Source organism: Equus przewalskii, chromosome 10, assembly GCF_037783145.1.
Source record: "Equus przewalskii isolate Varuska chromosome 10, EquPr2, whole genome shotgun sequence".
In the NCBI taxonomy this organism is placed as follows: Eukaryota; Metazoa; Chordata; class Mammalia; order Perissodactyla; family Equidae; genus Equus; species Equus przewalskii.
Window position 1 is genome coordinate 39,934,809 of NC_091840.1, and position 22,717 is coordinate 39,957,525.

Consider the following 22,717-nt stretch of genomic DNA (forward strand, 5'->3'; position numbering starts at 1 on the left):
ATGGTGAGGCACTGATGGAATGGCTGAGGTGCCTGCAATTTGAGAGGTAGGCTCTAAAGCCTGCCTGAGGGAAGTGAATATTTTTGGTAACCATTTCTTTTTAAAACAGGAGAGGGGGGACCTCCCTGAGAGCAGGAATTTGCATTTACTGCACATGTGTCTTTCATAGCACCTACTGGTCTGCCTTGTATTTAGTGGCCGTTTAGTACTTTTTATACATGTTTTACTACTATTTAAAAGAAAAAAACAGGAGAAGGGGAATGAAGAACATATTTTGGAAAAGGGAGAAGGACATAGTGAGATTTGGAAGTTGGGGGAGGGAGAGTTATGTGCTATGTTTGTATTTGCTTATTGGAAGCAGCGTACGTGTGGACTGTCGTATACCTGGAGATGATCACCATTGAGCAGGTAGAAGTTAGAAAGTGGAAGGCAAGGGACATAGTTGGTTTTTAAAAACCTTAAAAACAGAGAGGGGCCAGCCTGGAGGTGCAGCAGTTAAGTTAGCACGTTCCGCTTCAGCAGCCCAGGGTTCACTGGTACAGATCCTAGGTGCAGACCTACACACCACTTGGCAAGCCATGCTGTGGCAGGCATCCCACATATAAAGTAGAGGAAGATGGGCACAGATGTTAGCTCAGGGCCAATCTTCCTCAGCAAAAAGAGGAGGATTGGCAACAGATGTTAGCTCAGAGCTAATCTTCCTCAAAAAAAAAAAAAGAAAGAAAAAAGAGAAGAAATTGAAATAATTATAAAAGAGCATTTTGTAAAATTATGCAAATAAATTTTAAAATATTAATGAAATGGGTGAATTTAAGAAAAATGTTGCGTAACTCGATTCCGCAAGAGATATTAACGTAAATATGCCAATATTCAAAGGTAAATTAAGAAAATTGTCAAAGAATTACCTCATAACAAAGGTCCAGGTTTAGATGATTTTAGCAGTATTTTGTTTCAAATCTTCAAAAAGTACATAATTGCAGTATTATTCAAATCAAAATAATAAAATATTATTTTTCAACTATAAGTTTGGCAAACTTTAAAATGTTGATAACAGCCAGTGTTTGCAAGGGTTTAGGGAATCATTATTGGCAGGAGTATAAGATACATCCTTTCGAGTGAACAATTTGGCAGTATTTATCAAAATTTAAAATGCTCAGACGACTTTATCTAGGAATTCCACAACTCAGGATTTATCTGCAATACATTCACACAGATAACCAAAGACAGATATATGTGAAGTTTTTTAGATTGTAGCAGCCAAAAAACTGAAAAGAATATATAAATATGCATCAGTATGTGATTAGGTTAATAAATAATTGTGTATTTGCACAATAGAATTCAATGTAGCTACTAAAATGAATGAAAGAAGAATAAGTGTAAAAAATAAAAAAGGGCACAATGTATGAAAAAGTGGTTTCCAAGACAGTGCACATCAAGCAAGGAAAGAGACTGATTCCTGAGAAATAAGAAACAAATGAAGTGAGCCCCACATTTAGCCAGTTCACCTCCTTGAGACACTTTCTAGTCTGTGGCATGAGCAGGGGGAGCCAAGGCAGAGTTCAGTAGACTCCCTAATTGAAAAGACAGAGCCGAAGAGCTGGGCGCCACCACGGCAGCTAGAGTTTGCAGAGCAGCGTACCAGAGAAGAGGACACTGCACAGGGAGAACTCTGGAGATCTTCAGCAGGTTCATTTCAGGTATTCAGCTGAGTACTGCTCAGCACACGCGTGTGAGGAAGCTGCCCAAGGCAGGGGGGAGAAGCACCTGAAGGATTAGCAGTTAACAATGCCCAGTACTCACTCAGGGTTGCAAATAGTGCCTGTCCCCACCAGCCTGCTTGGAAAACCTCACAATTCATGGTGCATTGAGTAAGTCTACTGCCAAGAATCTTGGCCCCAGTGGAGGGGAATCATTAGCCCTTGATTAAACACTACCCTAATCCCACCCAACAAATCTTTAAAACACGACCCAAAAGAGTCAGACTGTTTCCAAGTAACCTAACAGCATCCCAAAACAGAGCTCAAAAATATTTATAGAAGTACAAAGTATCCAGACCCAGAAGATAAAATTCAGAATGCATAACATCCAATCAAAAATACCAGGCATGCAAAACAGCAGAAAACTACAGCCTATAATGAGAAGAAAAATCAGTCATTCAGACTGACCCAGAACTGATGTAGATTATGGAATTAACAGACAAGGTCATTAAAACAGTTATTGTGGATGTGTTATGGATAGAGATGAAAAGTACTGTGTCTGAGATTTTTCACTTGATGGAATTAATAGCAGTTTAGACATTGCAGAAGAAAGATCACTACACTTGAAGGTTTAGCAATAAAACTACTCAGAATGAAACACACAGAGAAAGGGGAAAGAAAGATGAAAAAAAGGGACAAAATATTAGGATACTGTGAGCCAACTTTAGGTGGCCTAGCATAAGTGCGTGTGGAGTCCCTGTAGGAGAGAGAGAAGGGGAAAAATTTTAAATATTTGAAAAAATAATGTTTGAAATTTTTCCAAATTTGATGAAAATTATAAACTCATGGACCCAAGAAATTCAACAAACGTCAAACACAAGAAAGCTGAAGAAAACTATACCAAGGCACAACTTGATCAAATTGCTTGAAACCAACGATAAAGAGAAAAAAGACACAGAGGAAAAAGAAGAGGATACATCATATTTCTTATCAGAAACCATACAAGTGAGAAGACAGTGGAGCAATGACTTTACAACTTCTTTTACTGAAAGAAAAAAACTATCAATCTAGAATTCCATACCCAGCAAATATATGTTTCAAAAAACTAAAGTAAAATAAAAACTTGTTCAGGCTTATCTGTAGATATGCACTACAAGAAATGTTAAAGGAAGTCCTTCAGGCAGAAGGAAAATGATACCAGATGGCACCATGGGCATACACCAAAGAATGGAGAGCAAGGGAGACAGTAGCTCTGTGGGTAAATAAAAACTATTTTTGTTATTATTTAAATCTCTTTAAAAGGTAATTGACTGAACACTGTACAGTGTTCATAGCAGCATTCTTCACAATGCTTAAAGGTGGAAACAACCCAAATGTCCATTGACAGATAAGTCATTAAAGAATATGTGTATCCATACAATAGAATACTATTCAACTGTAAAAAGGAGTGAAATACATGCTACAACATGGGTAAACCTTGAAGATATTGTCTACGTGAGTAGGACACAAAAGGACGAATAATTGTCTGATTCCACTTACATGGAGTATCTAGAATAGTCAAATTAATAGAGGCAGAAAGTAGAATAGTGGTTACCAGGGGCTTGGGGGAGGAGGCAATGGGGAATTATTATTTAATGGATATTAGTATTCAAACATTCTAAGGAAAAAAAGATCAACTCAATATGTTATAGACTTTTTAACAAAATAGAGAGCAGCTTGCTTTAAACTTAGAATGAAATAAACGTCACCAAGGAAACTTGCTGTCAGTATCTTGGGGTGCTTACCTAAGTGCAGAGTCTTATTCTGAACTCCTAGATCCAGAAGCTCTATTTTGAGTGTGCCTAGAATTGGCCAGACAGTCAAGAAATGACTTTTGCTAACCAGATTCATCCACCCGCAGAAAACAGTATAAGCCACAATGCCAGTTTGTGAATATAACAAAGGAATCTACCACATCTACAATCTAGGACGCTTCCTTTCCAGTATCAAGAGATCTAGGAAGTCAAATTAGTAATCAGAACAATGGATCAAAGAACGTTGGATGGTTTTCAGCATTATGTGCTCTACTATGGAAGAGCCTGGTGTCTCTGATTCTCTCTTTACAGTGATGACAATTTGATGTCTGACAGAATGTCTCTCCCTGCATCCCACTGGCTAAAAACAGAAAAATTCTTACTCATGCTCCTGTATTTCTAAGTTCAATGCAAATAATCCTTCTTTACACTATAGCTTAGACAGGGTCTTTAGAAACTTTTCAGTCCCAAGGACGTACTGAGGGAAACTTGGTATGGTTTCAGTAAAGCTCTCTTTATGCTTTGATTCTTTTTGAAACAGCCACTTTCCATTAATTACAGTTATAAAATGTCCTCTAAGGTGGGAGACTTCTGCAAATAGCTACTCTCACCCGTAATGTGTTTTCTCCTGGTCTAACTCTCCAGGGAAACTTCATCCAGGGAACCCCCCTGTGGTGCTAACTGAACTTAGAAACATCACCAAGTGTTCCAGCAAAAGCGAAATGAGAGAGCTTTTTCTTTGGCTGAGGATTCTGGCTTGGGTAATAAATGAAATAAGATGAGATCTTATACTGAGTCTGTGATCCATTTTTTCTATCACTTCATGAATTTGAGGAAGAAAAATAGTGTTCCTATGCCATAATTATTTTATTTGTTTGAATTTACAGATTTACCTATGTGTATAAAAATTTTTTCTTTGCGATTTTGATTTAGCTAAGTTATGCAGCTTAAAGCTTTTACTTTGTTACATGACGTCCTTCCCACTCACTTGATTCGTGTTTTAAGGATGATTTGAGCTGCTAAAACACAAGATAAAGGGGCCAGCCCAGTGGTGTAGTGGTTAAGTTCATGCACTCTGCCTTGCCAGCCTGGCGTTCGCAGGTTCAGATCCTGTGTGTGGACCTAGCACCACTCGTCAAGCCATGCTGTGGTGGCATCTCACATAAAATAGAGGAAGATTGGCGCAGATGTTAGCTCAGCAACAGTCTTCCCCAAGCCAGGAGAGGAAGATTTGTAACAGATGTTGGCTCAGGGCCAATCTTCCTCACAAAAGAATAAATAAAGCACAAGGTAAAGGTTTATGAACCGTTCTCTTTAGAAATTACATAGATACATAAAGAAGAATGTAATATTTCTAAACAGCACTTTGATAAAATTGCTACTTGGAAGTTTTCGTTTGTTGGTTTCCTGATTAACTCGTGGACATTATCATAAAAAAGACAATACTCTCCACTTTACTACCGTGACCTATTGTTTTTGACTCTTGTGTGACCTTGTAAAATTATGTGACCTTTTTTCTCATATTGTTTTGCAACACTCTCATATATTTCTCAATATGATTTCTCAAAAGATGAGGAGCACCACTTTTACTTGCTATTCACATTCCGTTTCAGATATTCTCTACTCTCCATATTCTAAGATGGAGACAAATGATTATTGTTCTCCAGCATGGGGTTACACAAACCAATGTTCGGTTGAATATTAATTTGTTTTTAAAAAGGGTTCCATAACTAACTGTATTTGGGAAATGCTGGGTTAAACAGTTAAACATACTTTTTAAGTGCAGAATTCTCAGAGCCTTTAATACAGTCGTGGGTTATGAATATCCTAGGGGAAGCTATGGTTTGCTGTGTTCCTCAAACCAACTTGACTTGGAACGCTTTCTTTCACAAAACGTCACGGAAAGCTAGTGTTGTGCGAGGCAGCTTAGAAAATCGCTGACGTAGAAGCTCTGCAGTCACTTGGTTTCAGGTCTTCTGACAAGAGCTCCTTTTCTTTTGTGGCAGAAACCCTCGCTGTATGAAGTAAATAATTAGTACCAAGAGTAATTATTTCACCCCATAGACTCTGTTTTACTCTTAATTACAGATACCATTTTCGTCAAGTTGACGACTGAAAAATGTGCTTTGATTCTAAAGGAAACGGTTAGAGAATGCACAGATTTCTAAAACTGAGGCAAAAGGGAGAAGACAGAATAAAATTCAAACTAAAAGTTGGATTTTAGTTTGTTCTAGTCTACCCCTCCTAATTTAGTTAGCTGTACATCCTACCAAAGGTAACAGTGTTTTCAAACTAATCTCTAACTTCTTTGCATCTTCAAAATAAGATCTTGGGAGCAGGGATGAGGGATATAAACATATCACAGATATGCCTTCTTTTCTGCTGAGAGGAGGGTTTCTAGCATTTTATGTTTTGTTTTGTTTTGCTTTCCTTTTTCCTCTAGTCACTGAGTACCATGACACTGTAGTTATTCAGAAATTTGTAGTGCTCGGTACCTTGATTTAAATATTACCCAAATCTAAAACTGAAACATCCTAATCAGCAAGTAATTAACTACTTATTTGTAAAATGTCCTGTGGTTAATTTTGTCTGTTAGGAAAAGATTTACCTGCAAATGTGGGGATCTCTGACTCTAAGAAAGTAGCCCTCTACAGAAGCAAGCACACGTGTGCATTTGCTCCCACTCCCATCATCTAGTTTTATTTTCTTTATATTTATCCTTATATGAAATTATTTTCACTTACTAGTGTTTATCTGTCTCAACCCCATCTACTAGTCTCAGATTCTTCTTATAACCAAGGGCTTCGTGTCATTCCTTTGTACATCAGCAGCAGCTTAAAAAGTGCTGGAAAATACACATTATAAATTCTGGAAAAAAATTTATCAAATTACTTAATTTGAGTAAATGCTTACCAGTATATGTATTTTTTTTTACTTAATAGGAGTCGTGTTCTGGGTTTAAAAATGTAGAAAAAAATAAATTCAATCTCATTTTTAGATTTCTGATTATAAAAAGACACTTTTCTCAGTGAAATTGTGAGTCAAAAGATTTTATAAGAGTAGCTACTCCCAAGTAAAACAGTGTTGCAAATACAGACACGGATGAGTGTCTCCTGAATCCACTTGGGACAGCTTGTCTGGCCTGTCAGCCTTCTGTGTGAGTCTTGCAGTGATGGCTGGCTATGAAGGTCTTGCCCTCCAGAAACTTAGACTCGGAAGGGAAAACTAACCCATAGAAAAGACACTTGATGAGATAAAGGAATATGTATGAATAAATCTCAGCAGTTCCAACCAGAGAATAAATAATTCCAAGTCAGCAATCCATGTGCTTAAACAGTGCGTGCTATGTTAGGGAGATTTTTATTAGAGAGATAGCTTACTAACGAAGGGGCTTCCAGCTTCAGAAATAAAAAAGCAAGAAGTCTACAGTTCCTTTCTTTAGTGCAGAAATGAAGGTTTTCCAGAGCCAGACTGGGCAGTGGGGACTTAAGCCGTTGAGCAACTGTGCTCTCGTTTGCCGCTTGGGAAATTTTTTTCTTACGTTGCACAACCTGCCGAGTGTGCTGCAGCCATCTTTCATCTGCTCTCATCTGACAGTACCTGTCGTCAACTGATCAGCTCCTGTGGGGAAGGAGACTTCTTGAAATTATCCTGTGGAATTACAAGTGCTTTCAAAACCAACTGATCAGCAAGGAGGTAGTAAATGCTGCAGGTTGCCCACTTCTGTACTCGGGGTTGAGGTCCAAGAAAAAAGGCACCCTATGGTCACTGCCCTCCAGTAGCTTCCAGTCTAGCCGGAAGACAGAATTACTGTTCATGAAATAATAAGGCAATCAACAGAAATCTGCCCTGGATGTTGAAATTCTGCATTGTTTTTGTTTTCTTAATGCATTTGTATTGAGGTGTAATTCGTATGCAGGTAAATGCACAGATCTGAAGTGTACAGTTCAGTGAGTTTTGACTAGCGCATACACCCTCGTAAATCACAGCTCTATCAAGATTTGAACACTTCCGTCACCCTAGAAAGCTCTCATCCCCCTTCCCAGCCTAGCCCACCACCACCAAAGGCAACCACCGTTCTGATTTCTTTCACCATAGGTGAATTTTGCTGTTTCTTGACCTTTATTTAAAAAAAAGAAAAAAGAAAAGAAATCATGTTGTGAGATTTTTACTTTATTTTGATGTGAGTTTGTTAGTCTCATTTATAACTATTTGTTAACTTATGTGTAGCTCTTTTACAATGAGAGCAGCTTTTTTTATATACTTCCAATTTTAGGACGATCTGTATAACCTTTTATATTGGCTGAGTTAATTAGAGCTAGATCAGTGAGCATATAGTCAGTAGATTAATTATCAGAAGATTAATAAGTAAAATCAACCTTTTTTGCCAAACATAGCTTCAACTGTAAGTTAAAAGCAGTGTTCTACACAACTGTTTTAGCAAGTATATTTTTTCATAACAAGCATCCATGGTCTAAAATTTACAAGTCAACTGTCTTTAAAATTATTAAAACTTTCCCATCATTAAATGAAAACTTCTGCCCTTTTGGTAGAGAGATGTAAGGAGTAACTCAACTTCAGAATAAGATGCAGACTAAGGATAGGTGTAAATTAATTGTCTTAGTATTTATAAGCATCAGCCTTGTTCCCTACCTTTCTTTCCCAACAAACAATAATGATGTATCCAGAGTTTTATATTAGCAAAATCGCTTAAGCCAATAGCCCCTCCTATTCTGCTTTAAAAGAAAAACTTTGTGCTTTCTGCTTTCAATGTTGATTTTTTTTGTTTTATTCTTAATTCTACAAATATCCTATATATTGAATCTACAGCTATGCAATAGAAGTTCAGAAAAAAGAGTGATCATTTTTTACTATAGCATTTTAAGAGGTTTTATAACAGAATGAGAACTTGAACAATATCTTGAAATATACATACATAAGAGAAAAAGGGAATAAAAAACATAAACATTTAAGAGAGTATAACATGAGGAAACCTATTGGACAGGATCAGAGCCCTTGAAGAAATGAAGTTAAATAAGTAGAATAATGGCAGATAGGAAGAAGGAGTCATAGAGTCTTAGTGGCAAGGGACCTTGGAGATCCCTACACTTCCTATTCAAAGCACTTACTGCCTGCTCATATGGCCCATTCTTTTTATAGACAGTAGTAATTATGAAATAATTATTTCTGCTATGGGCAACAGGAAGACACTACCCATTTATGAACACACAGACTTAAAAACCTACTGTCGTTATGCTTTAGGGAGTTTAATCTGAAATACAGCTACCCAAGGCATTAGGAAAGGGGCAGAATGAGTTGTTTCAAATAGGGGTTACATAAGCTTTATTGAGATATAATTCACTTATCATACAATTCACCATTTTGAAGTATACAACGCAGTGGCTTTTAGTACAGTCACAGAATTCTGCATCCATCACCACATTCTATTTTTGAACATTTTCATTAACCCAAAAAGAAACCCCATACCCGTTAGCTGTCATCTCCCTAAACCTCCCATCTCCCCCAGCCTTACACAAGCACTCATCTACTTTCTGTTTCTATAGATTTGCTTATTCTGGACATTTCATGTAAAGGGAATCATATAACGTGTGGTCCTTTGTGACTGGCTTCTTTTACTTAGAGTTCATCCATGTTATAGCATGTATCAATATTTCATTCTTTTTATTACCAGATTATATTCTATTTTATGGATATATTACATTGTATTTGTCCATTCACCACGTGATGGACATTTGGGTTGTTTCTACTTTTTAGCTGTTATGATTGATGCTGCTGTGAACATTTAGGCACAAGTTTTTGTGTGGATGTATTTTCAATCCCCTTGGATATATACCTGCAAGTGGAGTTTCTGAGTCATCCGGTAGTTCTGTGTTTAACCGTTTGAGGAACTGCCGAACTGTTTTCCAAAGTGACGGCATCATTTTATATTCCCACCAGTAGTGATGAGGGTTCCAGTTTCTCCACATCCTGGCCAACATTTGTTATTATCTCTTTTTTATTATTGTCACCCTTGTGGGTGTGAAGTGGTGTGTCATTCTGGTTCTGATTTACATTTCCCTGGTGGCTAATGATTGTCAAGGATTCTTTCATGTGCTTATTAGCCATTTGTATATCTTCTCTGGAGAAATGTCTATTCACAGTCTTTACCGATTTTTAAATTTTTTTGTCTTTTTATTACTGAGTTATATATTCTAGATACTACATATGTCATTTATTTTTTTATATATTCTAGATATAAGTCCCTTTTCAGATATATGATTTGCAACAATTTTCTCCTATGCAGTGGGTTTATGTTTTTATTCCCTTTATAGTGTTTGGGTTACATGTTTTTAGTCCTTTAATTCTTCTGTGTTTTTCTTGTTTTCCCTTTTAAATTGTAAAGTTCTGAAATTTACATTGTAAAATGCCATGAATCTGGAAACATCTACTCCTTTTAGATCTCTGTTGCATCCAGTAGAGTGGCCATACATGGTACACATCTATTAAAGAATTTATCTCCACAACCAGCCACCTCTGCCCCTAGGTGTTTTCCTGACAGATAATTTGATTTCATTCTTGATGAGATATTGTAGTTTATTGCTTTATTTTCTTACAGGTGAATCGATTTAGTAAGGTGGAAGACCGAGCAATTTTTGTCACTGATCGTCACCTGTATAAAATGGACCCCACTAAGCAGTACAAGGTGATGAAGACAATCCCCCTGTACAATGTAAGTGCTCTCTGCTTCTCTCTGAGTGAAGGATTCTTAACCTGGTGTTCATGGACCACTAGCGGGTCAATAGATTGATCACTAGAACTTTTGGGGGCTCAGGGAGCCCATGAATTTCTGAAATTTTATGCCAATCTTACGTTTCATACAACTGTACGGTTTTCTATAAGGAGGATCCAAAGCTTTCAATAGCTTAATGAAGGCACTTTTTTAAAAAGTGCAAAGACTTTGCATTCTACGTGACCCTTCTCTGTTCCTACTCCTATTCGCTGCTTAAATGTTGTAGCACGTAATATATTTTCTTATTTATTTTCATAAGGCTTGTTTTTATATAGAAATGGAATCAGGTAGAGAAACAGTAGAAAATTACTTTATGAAAACATTACCTCTCTTTTGAATGTAGAATTGATGCTGTTTCCGGAAGTTCTTTTCACCAATGTATTTCACCTCTGATCTAAACCCACACAGTTGTTCACTGTCTCCATGGGGTTTTCAAATTCTGTAATCATTCCTTATTTGAAATATGAAATTTAGTGGGTGTCTCTTCAAATCTCAATATGAGATTTAAAAAGAAATTTCTCCTGCTGTATGGGGTCTGCTTTATGAGTGACTGTTCTGATTCTTCAGAAAAATCCTACTGGACCACTGGATCTTTTCATGGGTCGGGTGGTTTTTCTCTGTCTGCTAGTTCTTGAAGAGAAAGCTCTGTGTTTGTCCACTAGTGGGATCTGTAAAGAGTATTATTTAAAGATTATTTTAACTCCTTTTAGTCGCTGCAAGAGAGAGTAGGAAACATACTGTTTTATAGTTTTATTTTGTTAAATCAGGGGTCGTGCTGGTTGTGAGGTACAAAGAAGGCAGACTATCCTGGCTTTGCTAAATGATTTAGAACATCACCCCAGGCCGATTGCCCTGATCGTGGGGTTGAGATTCATCTCCATTACACACTCCCCTCCCACACACACGCACACACACATACACCTATCTCCCTTTCAGTAGAGAGGCGAATGGATTGCAGCTAAGAAGAAAATGATATTCTAAGACATTCTTGATTATATATAGTCTTCTTAGCAAAGACTTGTAATCTTATATATCAATCACAGTTTAAGCCTAATAACCCTGCATTCTTAAAGTAGGAGATGAAGGAAGATAAGGGAGAAAATCAAATTTTGTCAAAGTCTAATGAAATGTGAAACCAAGCAAAAATAAATGGTGGTATGTTTTTTATTTCTTTTCCTTTCTTTCTATTAAGGGGAGGTCAATCAGGCACATGACATAAATTCAATAAATAAACAACTCTTTGAACTGAACCTATTTTCCCAAACTACCTTCCTTTTTCATGTTGACTGGTATAGATTTATAGTCAGTGTTCCCCTTTATCATCATCATCATCATTGTATCATTTAATATCACAAAAATTAATGATGTTTAACAATTGTAGTAAAGGTAAATCAATGTCAATAGGATGGATACACACTGTCACAGATGCTATCAGTACTCTACCATCTTTGCGCACACCAGCCTAACTTCCAAGAGCCAACATCTCTGTCAAAAGTCTACCCTCAGGCTGCCAGGACCCACTTTGCCCTCACACATAGAGGGCTGGAAATGCCCACCCACCCCCAGCCACCCAAATGACTAATGAGTGTGAGGATATAAATACTCCCACTCCATCACTCACTGGCCAGGTTAATTTCGAGATGCGTTTGACACCATTTCCTAGAGCTTCCCTGCAGGAATAAGCTGCAGGTGCCCATGGTGGTAGCTGGCTTAAAAATGGGCTCTGTTGGCACTTTCCGTTTCCTGAACCACCTCCCCACTCCCTTGCCAGTGTCCCTGCACCTCCCAAATCGATCCTGCATGCTCGTCAGCCTTTGTCTCAGGGTCTGCGTTTGCGAGGACTAAGTTTGGAGGAGTGGCTATACCTCTTAGAAGGGAGCAAAGTTGGATAAGGGACTTGCAATTGTATCTGTGAAAATCTTTTTAACTTGGAAGCAAGTATGGCAAAATATTAAGTCTAGATAATATAGACATCAGTATTTGTTATTTTATTCTTTATGCTTTTTGTGTGATTGAAATATTTTGAAGTTAAAAACAAAGTTTAAGATAAGGAACCTTTAAAAAATGATAATTCTAATAATAGTGATGAAGAAGCTGGTAGGGGATAAAGGAGAATGATTTCAATTTTAACCAAGTTGAGTTTCAGCTATTGGTGAAACCTTACAAGTATGGATTCTGTAGATAATTAGAATTCTAATACTACAGAGGGGGGAAGAATTCAGCACTTAAGGACAAAAATTTAAGAGCACATCTATGTATAACTGGAGGCTGAAATTATGAGTCTAGAGAGAGAAAGGGGGCAGATTATTCAAGAACATCCGTGGTTAAATGATGGGAAAAAGAGAATCGCTGAAGGAAATGGAATAAAAAGGAAATCTCTTCTCTTTATAGTCCTCCATTTTCTCATCGCTCTTTAACGTGCTAAATGAGCTCTAATTTCCCTTTGGTTCCATAAGGTTATGAATTATTCTAGGAAAGAAAGGAACTATAGGAACACTGTGTTTCAGCATCAAATTGGAAGGCTTTCAGAAATAGGAGTACTCTATGGAAACATATAGCTAAGAGTCCCACACTTACCTCCTCTCATTCTCTACTTTTCATTTCTCCTTCTGCATTGGCTCCCTTCCTGTTTTGGTTGGGCTTTTCTGGCTCCAACGAACAGATTGTGGCCATATACTATCTTGAGTAGTGTTTTGTTTTGTTTTTAATAAGGAGACACATGGTAGTAAGAAAGAGGAATCTCATGGAAATCCAGGAAATGCTGCCATTCAAGTTTTAAGCAGTTCTAAGGGACCGTGTTATCCTGTAGCCCCACTCAGCAACATGAGTGCTTAGCGAGTCTAAGTTTCTGCCATTCTCTCAGTCTCTACTTCTCTTTGCGTGTCGTCTTACTAGCAATCACCTTTCTTGCCAGACAGCCTGGGCCAGTGCTGGGCTTAGGTCTAAATCAGCCAAGCCAACAAACCATTAGAGTTTCATCCTTCAGTAACATTGAACACAGTGTCTCAGATGAGGCCTTACCATGGCAACCAATTCTGCGTGATCCAAATTAGTACTTCACTTCCTTCTCGAGCACTTGCAAATTTATGCATAGTCTTTCCTGACTTTTCCTGGTATAGCATGGATAATTACTACATTTCATTTTGGGCATATTTGATCTCTTTCCTCTACAATTTTTGACTATCGTCCTTAGGCCCAAGGCACATTTGGACCTTGGTCAACTTGGACATGGTCACAGATCATGCTGAATGTTGGAGTGGGTCATTAGGTTTTCCCAGTGGGAAAGAAGCAATGGGAGAGAAGTGCTTCAAATAGGCCAGCTTCATCAGGCATCCTTCGGTCCTGGAACTCTTCCCCCTTAACCCCATTCCAATTGCCGTATCCCAGTCTTGGTCAAACAGGACTTAAATTGTACCATATATATGGTAATTTATGGTACATGTATGCATGTGTGTATGTTCCATTGGGGGGAGGGAAGTCCACAAATTTCAAGTTCATGTGTTACTTGTGAGACAATCTTTGTTCCATATTTTTTTAATTTATATAACATCACATGAAGCTGTTATCCTGTGGTCAACATTCTACTATGCTAGCATTATCCCTAAATTGTTTTTTAAATATACATATTCATCAGATTATTATCTGTTGTATTGTTCTGGCCAGTTTCTGTTAACTTAAAAGCAAAACACATTGCAGAATTAAAAATAAAATTTAAAGAGAGCTAAAATTAAAATTAAAAGGAAAGAAAAAGAACAAACTCTAAAATAACTATTTTTCATTTTATGACTTAGAAATCTCCTTCCTCTTCCCCACTATTGCCCACTATCCACTCTCACCTTCATTCTAACAGGTCAAAGCAATATTCTTAGTACCATGTGTCGATAAAAAAATAGTCCTAGTCCTGTTTCTCTTTGGAAATGAGTATCTGGACTAGAACTTAATGTGTCTTTGCTGTTGTATTCATTTTTTGGTGACAGTATCCCATTAAAATAGTGATTTTCAAACTTTTTCATGAGTCTTAGGGTAACCTATGTAAAACTGAGATCGTTGGACTGGCAGACCTATTGACGTGTGCCACAGCCCCTACCAACCAGATCACAGTGTGTAGTGGTGTGGTGTATTTTTCTATTACCCTAAATTATATAGCTCAGGACACACTCAGGTCTCAGTTAATCCTTAACTACAAGAATCATCTCTCCACTCTCTGTCATTAATTGGTTTGTGTTCAGGAGATAGACTGGTCTTTACGTAAGCTTAAGTAAAAATATAATTAAAAGATAAATTTGGCGCTTTTTTTCCTTCCATTAGCAAAAATTATTCAATCAATTTATCATCAGTGGTTCTACTCACTCTTCACAGGAAAGAGAAAAATAGGAAATCATGGGAGGTTTTTGAGAATATTTTCAGTAAACACTGTTCTCATAAATGGCGTGGTCAAATAATTGTAAACAGCGATCTGAGAATGAAACATTGAAGTTACAGGTAAGCCCTTTCTTAGCCACAGAGTGACTTTCTGTGTACAGATACTGCACAGTTTGGATAGGGTTTTAGCCAACTGGAATCTGTTATTGTCAAATTAGTATCATCCCCCTTGTGTCACTGTGTACACTGTATTTGTGAGTTGTAATATCAAATTAAAGCATTCATTCCAATGCAGTTGCCAAAAATGGTTGAAATTTTTACAGAGGGTGGTGGGGTGAGAATTTGAATGTTTTGCAGAGCTGGGAGACTTGTGGTTGCTGTGGCTTGATATGGAGAACAGAGGCAAGAAGTAACCTACATAACTAGTAATGTTGTGTCCACAACTTTGATCACAACCTCTTTAACTCTGAGAATCATCCTGGAGATCTCTAAAAACTGGCGGAAAAGATTGCACCCCATGGCTGAGGCATGGTGCTTGAATCAATACACTTCTGCCATCGGAGTTCACGTGGACACTGGCTCACCCCCACCAGCATTCAGGCGCTGGTTGCCAGGATTGAGTTTAATTTGCGTAAACATAAAATCTGTTCACTGGTTTCAAGTGAGACCGCATAAACCGAAACATTTAACCTGACCTCAGCTGGAACTCGTCTTACTCTTTTGTTGGCGAGTTGTGTTAGCTTTGCCAGATGGGTTGGTTTGCAGAATGTTTGAATCTGCCCATGAATACTGTTTGATATAGTCCCTTTTTATCAGTGTGGGCTTGATGGCTAAGGAAGTAGCCAATTAATTACACAAATACCTCCTTTAGTTCTGTGGAGAATACGAAGCAAGCAGGGGAGAGAAAAGAGACAATTATCTGAACTGATGTGACTGTTTTATGGAGGTAAATGGATTGTAATTATGCCAGGCTTGGTACTTTATTACTCCATCTGACATGACTCGCTAGGAGGATATCATTTCATTTGGAAGATGGATTGTCCTTGTAATCTGTACAGGGGTGAACCCCGCTGACATCCATCGGCCACCAGCTCTGCTCCCCATCACTGTTTCTAAAGCGCCCTACTCTCATGGCAGTGTCCCAGGAGAAGGTGTTTCCATGGTAATCTCAATGGAGGCAGTCAGCTGACGTCTGGCACCGCCGGAGCTGGAGCTGGTGTTCGCCAGCCTTCTCCCCCTCTCTCACTCCTCCCTTGAGCCTTTAAACCATATTTATTAGTCCTCTTTAATGGAAAGTGTATGACCCCATAATGTGAGACACTGAGTGGCACTCAGGTTTATTTATTTATTTAGGTAATAAATTTACCTTCCTAATTAATTCTCAAGCAGGTCCCGGAAGCTGTATTATTTTGAACATCTTATGCAAACGTTTATATTTTTGTCTGTTATAACAAAGAGAGTTGCTTAGCAATAATAGATATTTGGAAACCTCTGTTCTTAGAAAAAAGTCATGTCTATTGAAGAATTTTTAAAGATACAGATGTTAAGGTTTCACTTTAATTTTTCAAGAATCTTTTCCTGCTCTGATGGATTTGGCAATGAAACAGTCTTTCTACTCTCTTTATAATTTTTTTTTAGCACTCAGTGATTTTATTATTGGACTTGAGTGAGCTGCATGGTTTTAAAATACTTCTAAGAAATGTGACGTCTAGCTATATTCTCTCTCTCTTTTTTTTTTAATAAGAGAGAAAAAGTCAGAATTTCAGAGTTACCCTCTGGATTGTTTTCCTGACATGTGTTTAGAAGTAAATGCCTTTTGTCATACCAGTTAGAGACCACTGCTTATTTTATTCAGTACTGAGCAAACCAATTTATAATGTCAAAAGTCAGTGCTTTGGGGCACAAGGTAAAGTCCATTTTCATCAATACTGTGCTTAGAAATTCAATTAGAAATGTAAAAGATGCGCCAAATCAGTATCTGAAAGCAACAATCGTTAGAGCCAATTTATTACTCCTTTAAAAAGCTGTCTCATTAAAGAAACACAAAGCCTTTTCAAAACTAAAGTATAAGAAAATTAGTACCACACCACCGTGTTTATCCAGAGGTCAGATTGCTGGAAACAAGATCCTCTTAAAACAAATCCTAAATGGAGGCGTATACATAGAAAGATCTCTCTGCCTTTGCAGAAATAGATGTCACTAAGCTGAGGCAATAGTAAGCTTCCTTTTACACACTTGTCTTCTCAGAGCTCTCTTCTGTGCAGTAAACATTTTTGAGGCCCTACTACGTGCTGTGCATCTGCCAGGCTCTAGCAGTGCAACAGTACATCACACAGTCTGCCCACAAGGCCTCACGGGCCATGGGAGAGGCAGAGAAGTGAGCCAGCCCATCCAGCACAGGCCCGTGGCAGCTGCACAGGTGCAGATGACAATGACACCTTTCTCTCAAGTGGAAACTGTTGCTCAGAAAGGGAAAGTAATCCACCTAAGGTCACAAAGCTCACAGGGAATGGAGCTGGGCCTCATACCTGTTTGACCCTGGAGCCCTTGGAAGCCCAATGGCAAAGACTACCACCACCTCCCTTTTATGATGAATAACACATAAAACTAAAATCCTACTTGAAGAAGAGGAAAGAAATAAGAGACTAACATTTGTCGTGTGTCTGATGCGAGGCATTTATTAGGCGATTTAAATATGCTATATCTCCATCTTTATAAGAATCTTGTATAGGAAGTTAAGTACCATTTTATAAATGAAGAAACCAATTCTCAGAGAAGTTGGTCACTCATGCAGGATTTCAATAGATTTTTCGGACACCAAAGCCCAAGTGAACCACAAAACTAGGCATCTTCTGGCTTAGCTGCCTATAGTGCTCTCTCTCCCGCTTCCCTTATGTCTTTATGTTAGCCTTTCTTATAATAATAATTGCTTTCTAAAATATTTCGTCTTAGCCTTTTAAGGATAAGTGACTTGTAGGCCCTGTGGATCCTGCAGGAAACTACATAATTGAGACTAGAGCTTGTGCACTGGCTGTGTTCTGCATGTCAGGGGCTTTCAAGGTATGGTCCATTAGGAAACAAAAAAGAAAAGGAAAATCTTCTGCTTCATTTCTGTTGGAAAGAAAAAAACTCAGCACCTTTCATGAGAGCTGCCACATTGTGCTTCTATTTGCACAGCTGTTTCTCTGTTAACTGCAGTCCTGCCTTTTCCAGGAAGAACATGTAGGAAAAGGTGCTACAGTCTCAGGCAGGCCAGAAAAAAATACAGTTCTGTCACCACCAACCTGATACTTAGATTTGAATTTGATTCTATTTAGTTTCCACTTTTAAAGCCCAAATCAAAAAATGTTGGTCTCTTCCAGTTCACGGGTTCTTAACCTTGGCTGCACATTGGAATAGCCTGGGAGTTTTAAAAAATTCCATTCTCCAGGCCACACCCCAGACCAGTGAAATCAAATCTCTGCAGGTAGACCCAGGCAGCAGATGTGATAAAGCCCCCTAGGTGAGTGCAGCGTGCAGCCAGGGATGAGGACCACTGATCTAATCATTCTGTCCCCAAATGTGTTGTCTTTTGTTGTTCTGGCTGTTTCTTGGAAACATTTGTCAAAAGTTGGACTTGCCCCAATATTCACTTCTGCTATTAGGTTTTTTTCCTCATCTATATGTGTGTGTGTGTGTGCGCGTGCTCACACACAGGACAGAAGGACAGACAGACAGAGACAAGGCAGGAGGGAGAGAAGGAGAGAGAGTGTGTGTGTTTTTGTGGAAAGCCTTGTGATCTCGTGATCTGTATCAAAAATTAAGTCTTCTTTACGGGACCGATTTTGGTTTCATGTTTGAGGACTGCCTAATTGGAAGATTTTCTTTAAACAAGAGTAGGATGAGATAATAAAATCAGGGGCCAGCCCTGTGGCCGAGTGGTTAAGTTCGCGGGCTCTGCTTCGGCAGCCCAGGGTTTCGCCAGTTCGAATCCTGGGCGCGGACATGGCACCACTCATCAGGCCACACTGAGGCGGCGTCCCACCTGCCACAACTAGAAGGACCCACAGCTACAAATACACAACTATGTATTGGGGGGCTTTGGGGAGAAAAAGGAAAAATTTTTTAAAAATCTTAAAAAAAAAGATAATAAAATCACCTTATATTTGATGACTTTCATCCCTTATAATGGACATCTGCATCCATTGTCTCCCTTGACTCCCCCCTATCACTTGGAGGCAACCTACACTGGTCCTGAACTCATATGTATTAAATGAGCTTGTTTGTTTGTTATGGGTGAAATCGAGCAAACTTTCTTTACATTGAATTGTTATAATGAAATTCCCGTACTGTACAAGAAGAATCTGATTTTCTAATATAACAGACATAAAAAAAGGTTTCATTTTATTGGAATTATATCTAAATAAAGACATCTTTACAATGCACCAGGAGTGAGGGTATGTCTGGCAGGGTAAGTAAAGTCAACGAGTTGAGGATCTTCTCTCCTGACTTTGCTCAACGGCTTCTTTGATTTCTGTGGACGGAAGATCTTGCTGCTTAGGAAGCCCCTCCAATGCCTTCCCTTACTCCCCTGCTCCTCCGTGCCCTTACCCTTTCACAAGACTTGTTGAGTTGTAAAAGTATCTTATATTGCATTTAAAGACCATTATACTGTAAACGGTAAAGAACAAGAGAGAAATCACATCCCAGTGGTGTCTGGCAAATACAGGTGGTAGGATATATGGAAGCATATGGGTGGTTGTTGAATTCGTGCCCCATTTTAACAATAGCACCCACCTCAGTGGAGTATTGAAGACTGAAATGAGATGCATGTTAACAAGCTGAAATAATGCCTGTAAAGTCCTTAGCATAGTTCTTGTCACGTAGTAAAATGCTCACTAAATAGAAGCTGCTCTTAACCCGCGTGCAGACTGGCAGTCCCATGCGTGCAGAAACCAGAGGAGTAGGACGAAGGCAGCCCTCAGCAACCTCACTGTTTATTCATTCCTCTTGCTTTCCATTCTGCCTAGAGTGCTCTCCTAGATACTTGCATGATTTTCTTTCTTCATTCAGGTCTCTGCCCAAAATAACCTCAAAAAGTTTGTCTAGAATGACCCATCCGATCCCTCTCTGTGCCTTTGTACTGCTACTTTATTCCTCTTCATAGACCGTGTCACCACCTGTCACATTGTACAGTTGTCTACCCTCTGGCTGCCCCGTACTCCCCAGTAGAACATAGACCCTGTGAGAGAAGGGTCGTGGACTCTCTTATTCCAGGACACTGCCTGCCATATGGTAGGTGCTCAATAAATGGGTGTTGATGAATGAGTTGCAGGGGTCACGACTGGAGGTAGGGAAAGCAGTTGAGACTGCTGCTGTAATCCTGTCAAGAAATTACAGAGGGGCTGAACTCAAGTAAGGACAGTCCAGAGGGGTTAAGGGGGCCAGATTCAAGAGTTCTTAAAGTGGTGGAAATAACAGACCATAGGCATTGAGGAGAGAAAAGGCTCTAGGCTCACAGGTTTCTTTCTTGGATGACTTGGGTAGACAGCAGTGCTGGTTACTCACCAAGATGGGAAATGTAGGGGGAAAGCAGGGATGTGTTAGGAGAGCGTGGAAATAAGTTCAGTCCTAAATGGGTTTCATTTGAAGTGTCTGAGGAACGAAAAATGGAAATGCCCAATGACAGTTGACTTTCTGAAGAACAATCCAAAAAGGAGACATAGATTTGGAAGCCATTAATGTGTGGTAGCTGAAACCAGAGAGTGCTGAGAGCATCCAGAGAATGTGAGGAGAGAACATGGAAATTCCCTGGAAGGTGACCAATAAGAATAAGGCTTTTAAGGCTGTGATCTCGGGCTTGGCTGTGCTAGAGAGGGACACATGGGAGCCTCCGGAGTCTCCTGAGCAGAGAGAGCGCTTTGACCTCATCTATACCTTTTACTCTCATTGTGTCCCACACATTGAATAGATTTTGATCATTGACTCTCTACTGTGCTACGATGGCAGTATGCTAGGGGAATAAAGATGAGAAAGACACAGCCTCTGCTTGTTGCCTAGTGGGTGAGGCAAATAGACAGAGAAATCATCACAGTACAACTTATTTAAATGTTCAAACAAAGATAAGCCTAAATCGTGTGGAGAACGGCTAGAAATGGCTTCTCAGACAAGGAAAAGTTTCCGGGATTCATAAGTACGTGCAAACTCTTGTGCATTTTTCTGCCCTGGGCACCTGTGGCGTTTTTTCAAATTCTTATAGGGTTGTGTGAACTACTACTTTTGGCAATGCAGAGCAACAGATTTTAAGTGGCATGATGAGGTTTGTTTTTTAGGAAGCTAATTCTGACAGCGTTACAAAATCTGGACTGAAATGGGAAGAGGCTGGTGCAGTAATTACCATTTCAGGGACTCTTGGAGTAGTCTCAGCAGATACAGTGGCACCAGAGATAGAAGAGACAAGCTGAAGAGGTTTCTGAGTTATTCTTAATTAAAGTTAGCATTTTTAAAAATACTTTCTACGTGTCAGGCACCAGTGTGATTTTGTACATGTATTGAGATGATTTTTTCATCCTTCCCGTGAGGCAGGTAGTGTTACTGACCCCATTTTAAGGTGAAGAAACTGAGGCACAGCGCACTGATAAGGCTTACCCAGGACATAAGGATCTGAGCATGGCCAGCCTGGCTCCGGAGTCTGTGCTCTTTGGCTGTCCTATGCTGCCTCCCAGCTGAGAGTGGACAAGTGGGGGCAACTGAGGAGTACTTCTCTTTTGGGCTTGGGACCAGGTGTGACGGGTGGCACTTAATTGAATAGGCCCCTGAGAAAGAGAGTAGTTAGGGCAAGGTGATGGGTTTCATTTTGACCAGGTCAAATATCCGGGTCTTCCCGGGGACCCCGTCTGTGCTTTCCCTAGGAGGGCAGAAATACCCATGTGGAGCTCCAGAGAGCGGTCTAAGCTTGACGTTCACATTTGAGAATTGCCAGTATTTTAAAGAGAGGGAAATTTGCAGCCCCTTCTCCCCAAACAAAGCTTGTGTTGTCCACGCATGCGATGTGTGCCTCCTACCTCCTGCACTGCATCGTAAACTCCCTAAGGAAAAAACTACAGTTTCTACCTCGTTTGCATGCAGAATCTGGAATCCAGAGTTGGAACTTCCACTTCTGGACAAGATGGAATAGATGCATTTCTCCCTAACCCTCTCACTAATACAGCTAAAAACCCTGGACATTACATTATAAAACAAACCTAAGAAGAATGTGAAAAGGGGAGAGAAGGTTGACTAGCTAGGGACCTTAGAACTTGAGAAGCAACACAGCAGTGAGTTCCCTGGGTTTTCTTTTTGCCTCCTGTATATCCCGGACTGGGTGCTGGAGAAGCCCCTAGTCCAGAAACGTCAATGAGTGAGGACAGGAACAGCTTGCTCTCCCTCGCCAAAGGACCAGGAAACAGGCAGCCTAGCAAAACAGAAACCTTTTTGACAATAAACACTCTTCTACAGAAAAGCACCAGCGGGAGGAGGAGGAGGGGAGTAAAAAATTGCAGGCCCCCCTCAACTCACATTGACAAAGGCCTAGTGGAAAGTGTAGACCTCTATCCTTACCTGGCAGTAAAGAGGCGCCCCTCCCCATGCTCCCTGGGGTGGTGTCGAAGGGGTCCAAAGGGCAGCCTGGACTTGCGCCCCCACCAAGGGGAAGGTAGGTGCCCCTTCCGCTCCCCTCCGGCAATAAAGCATTGTTGCTCCCTTCCCCCACTGGTCCATTTTTAGCAGAAGAGCCTGGTAAAATAGAAGATTTAAATTAGATCCAGAGTCTGATAAGAATACCAAAATGACCAGGATATGATAAAAAAATCACTCATCATCCCTGAAACAGAGAAGTACTGGTGCACATGGGTTCACCTCGTTGACGAATACCGGATAAGGAAAGTAAACCCAAAATTTTGAGTGAATCATCTTTTTGCATTGAGAGGGTCACTAGTTTGTAAGCGAAAAAAAAATTCAGTTAAAAGACCAATAAGGAAAGCAACTTAAGTTATTTTAGGAGAAAGAAAAAGATAAATTTAAAATGGATAGTATAAAACTTGATTCAATTAGTAAAA

At 39.4% G+C, this 22,717-nt stretch overlaps 1 protein-coding gene across 2 annotated transcripts in view; it reads left to right on the forward strand.

Annotated features, from left to right (window-relative positions):
• Nucleotides 1-22,717, forward strand: part of MYO1D (myosin ID) — a 319,278-nt gene that overhangs the window by 191,778 nt on the left and 104,783 nt on the right. For both annotated transcript variants that reach the window (XM_070562560.1, XM_070562558.1), the window contains exon 20: nt 10,107-10,220. In XM_070562560.1, the coding sequence (XP_070418661.1) occupies nt 10,107-10,220 (114 nt within the window). The remainder of the gene's footprint in view (nt 1-10,106; nt 10,221-22,717) is intronic.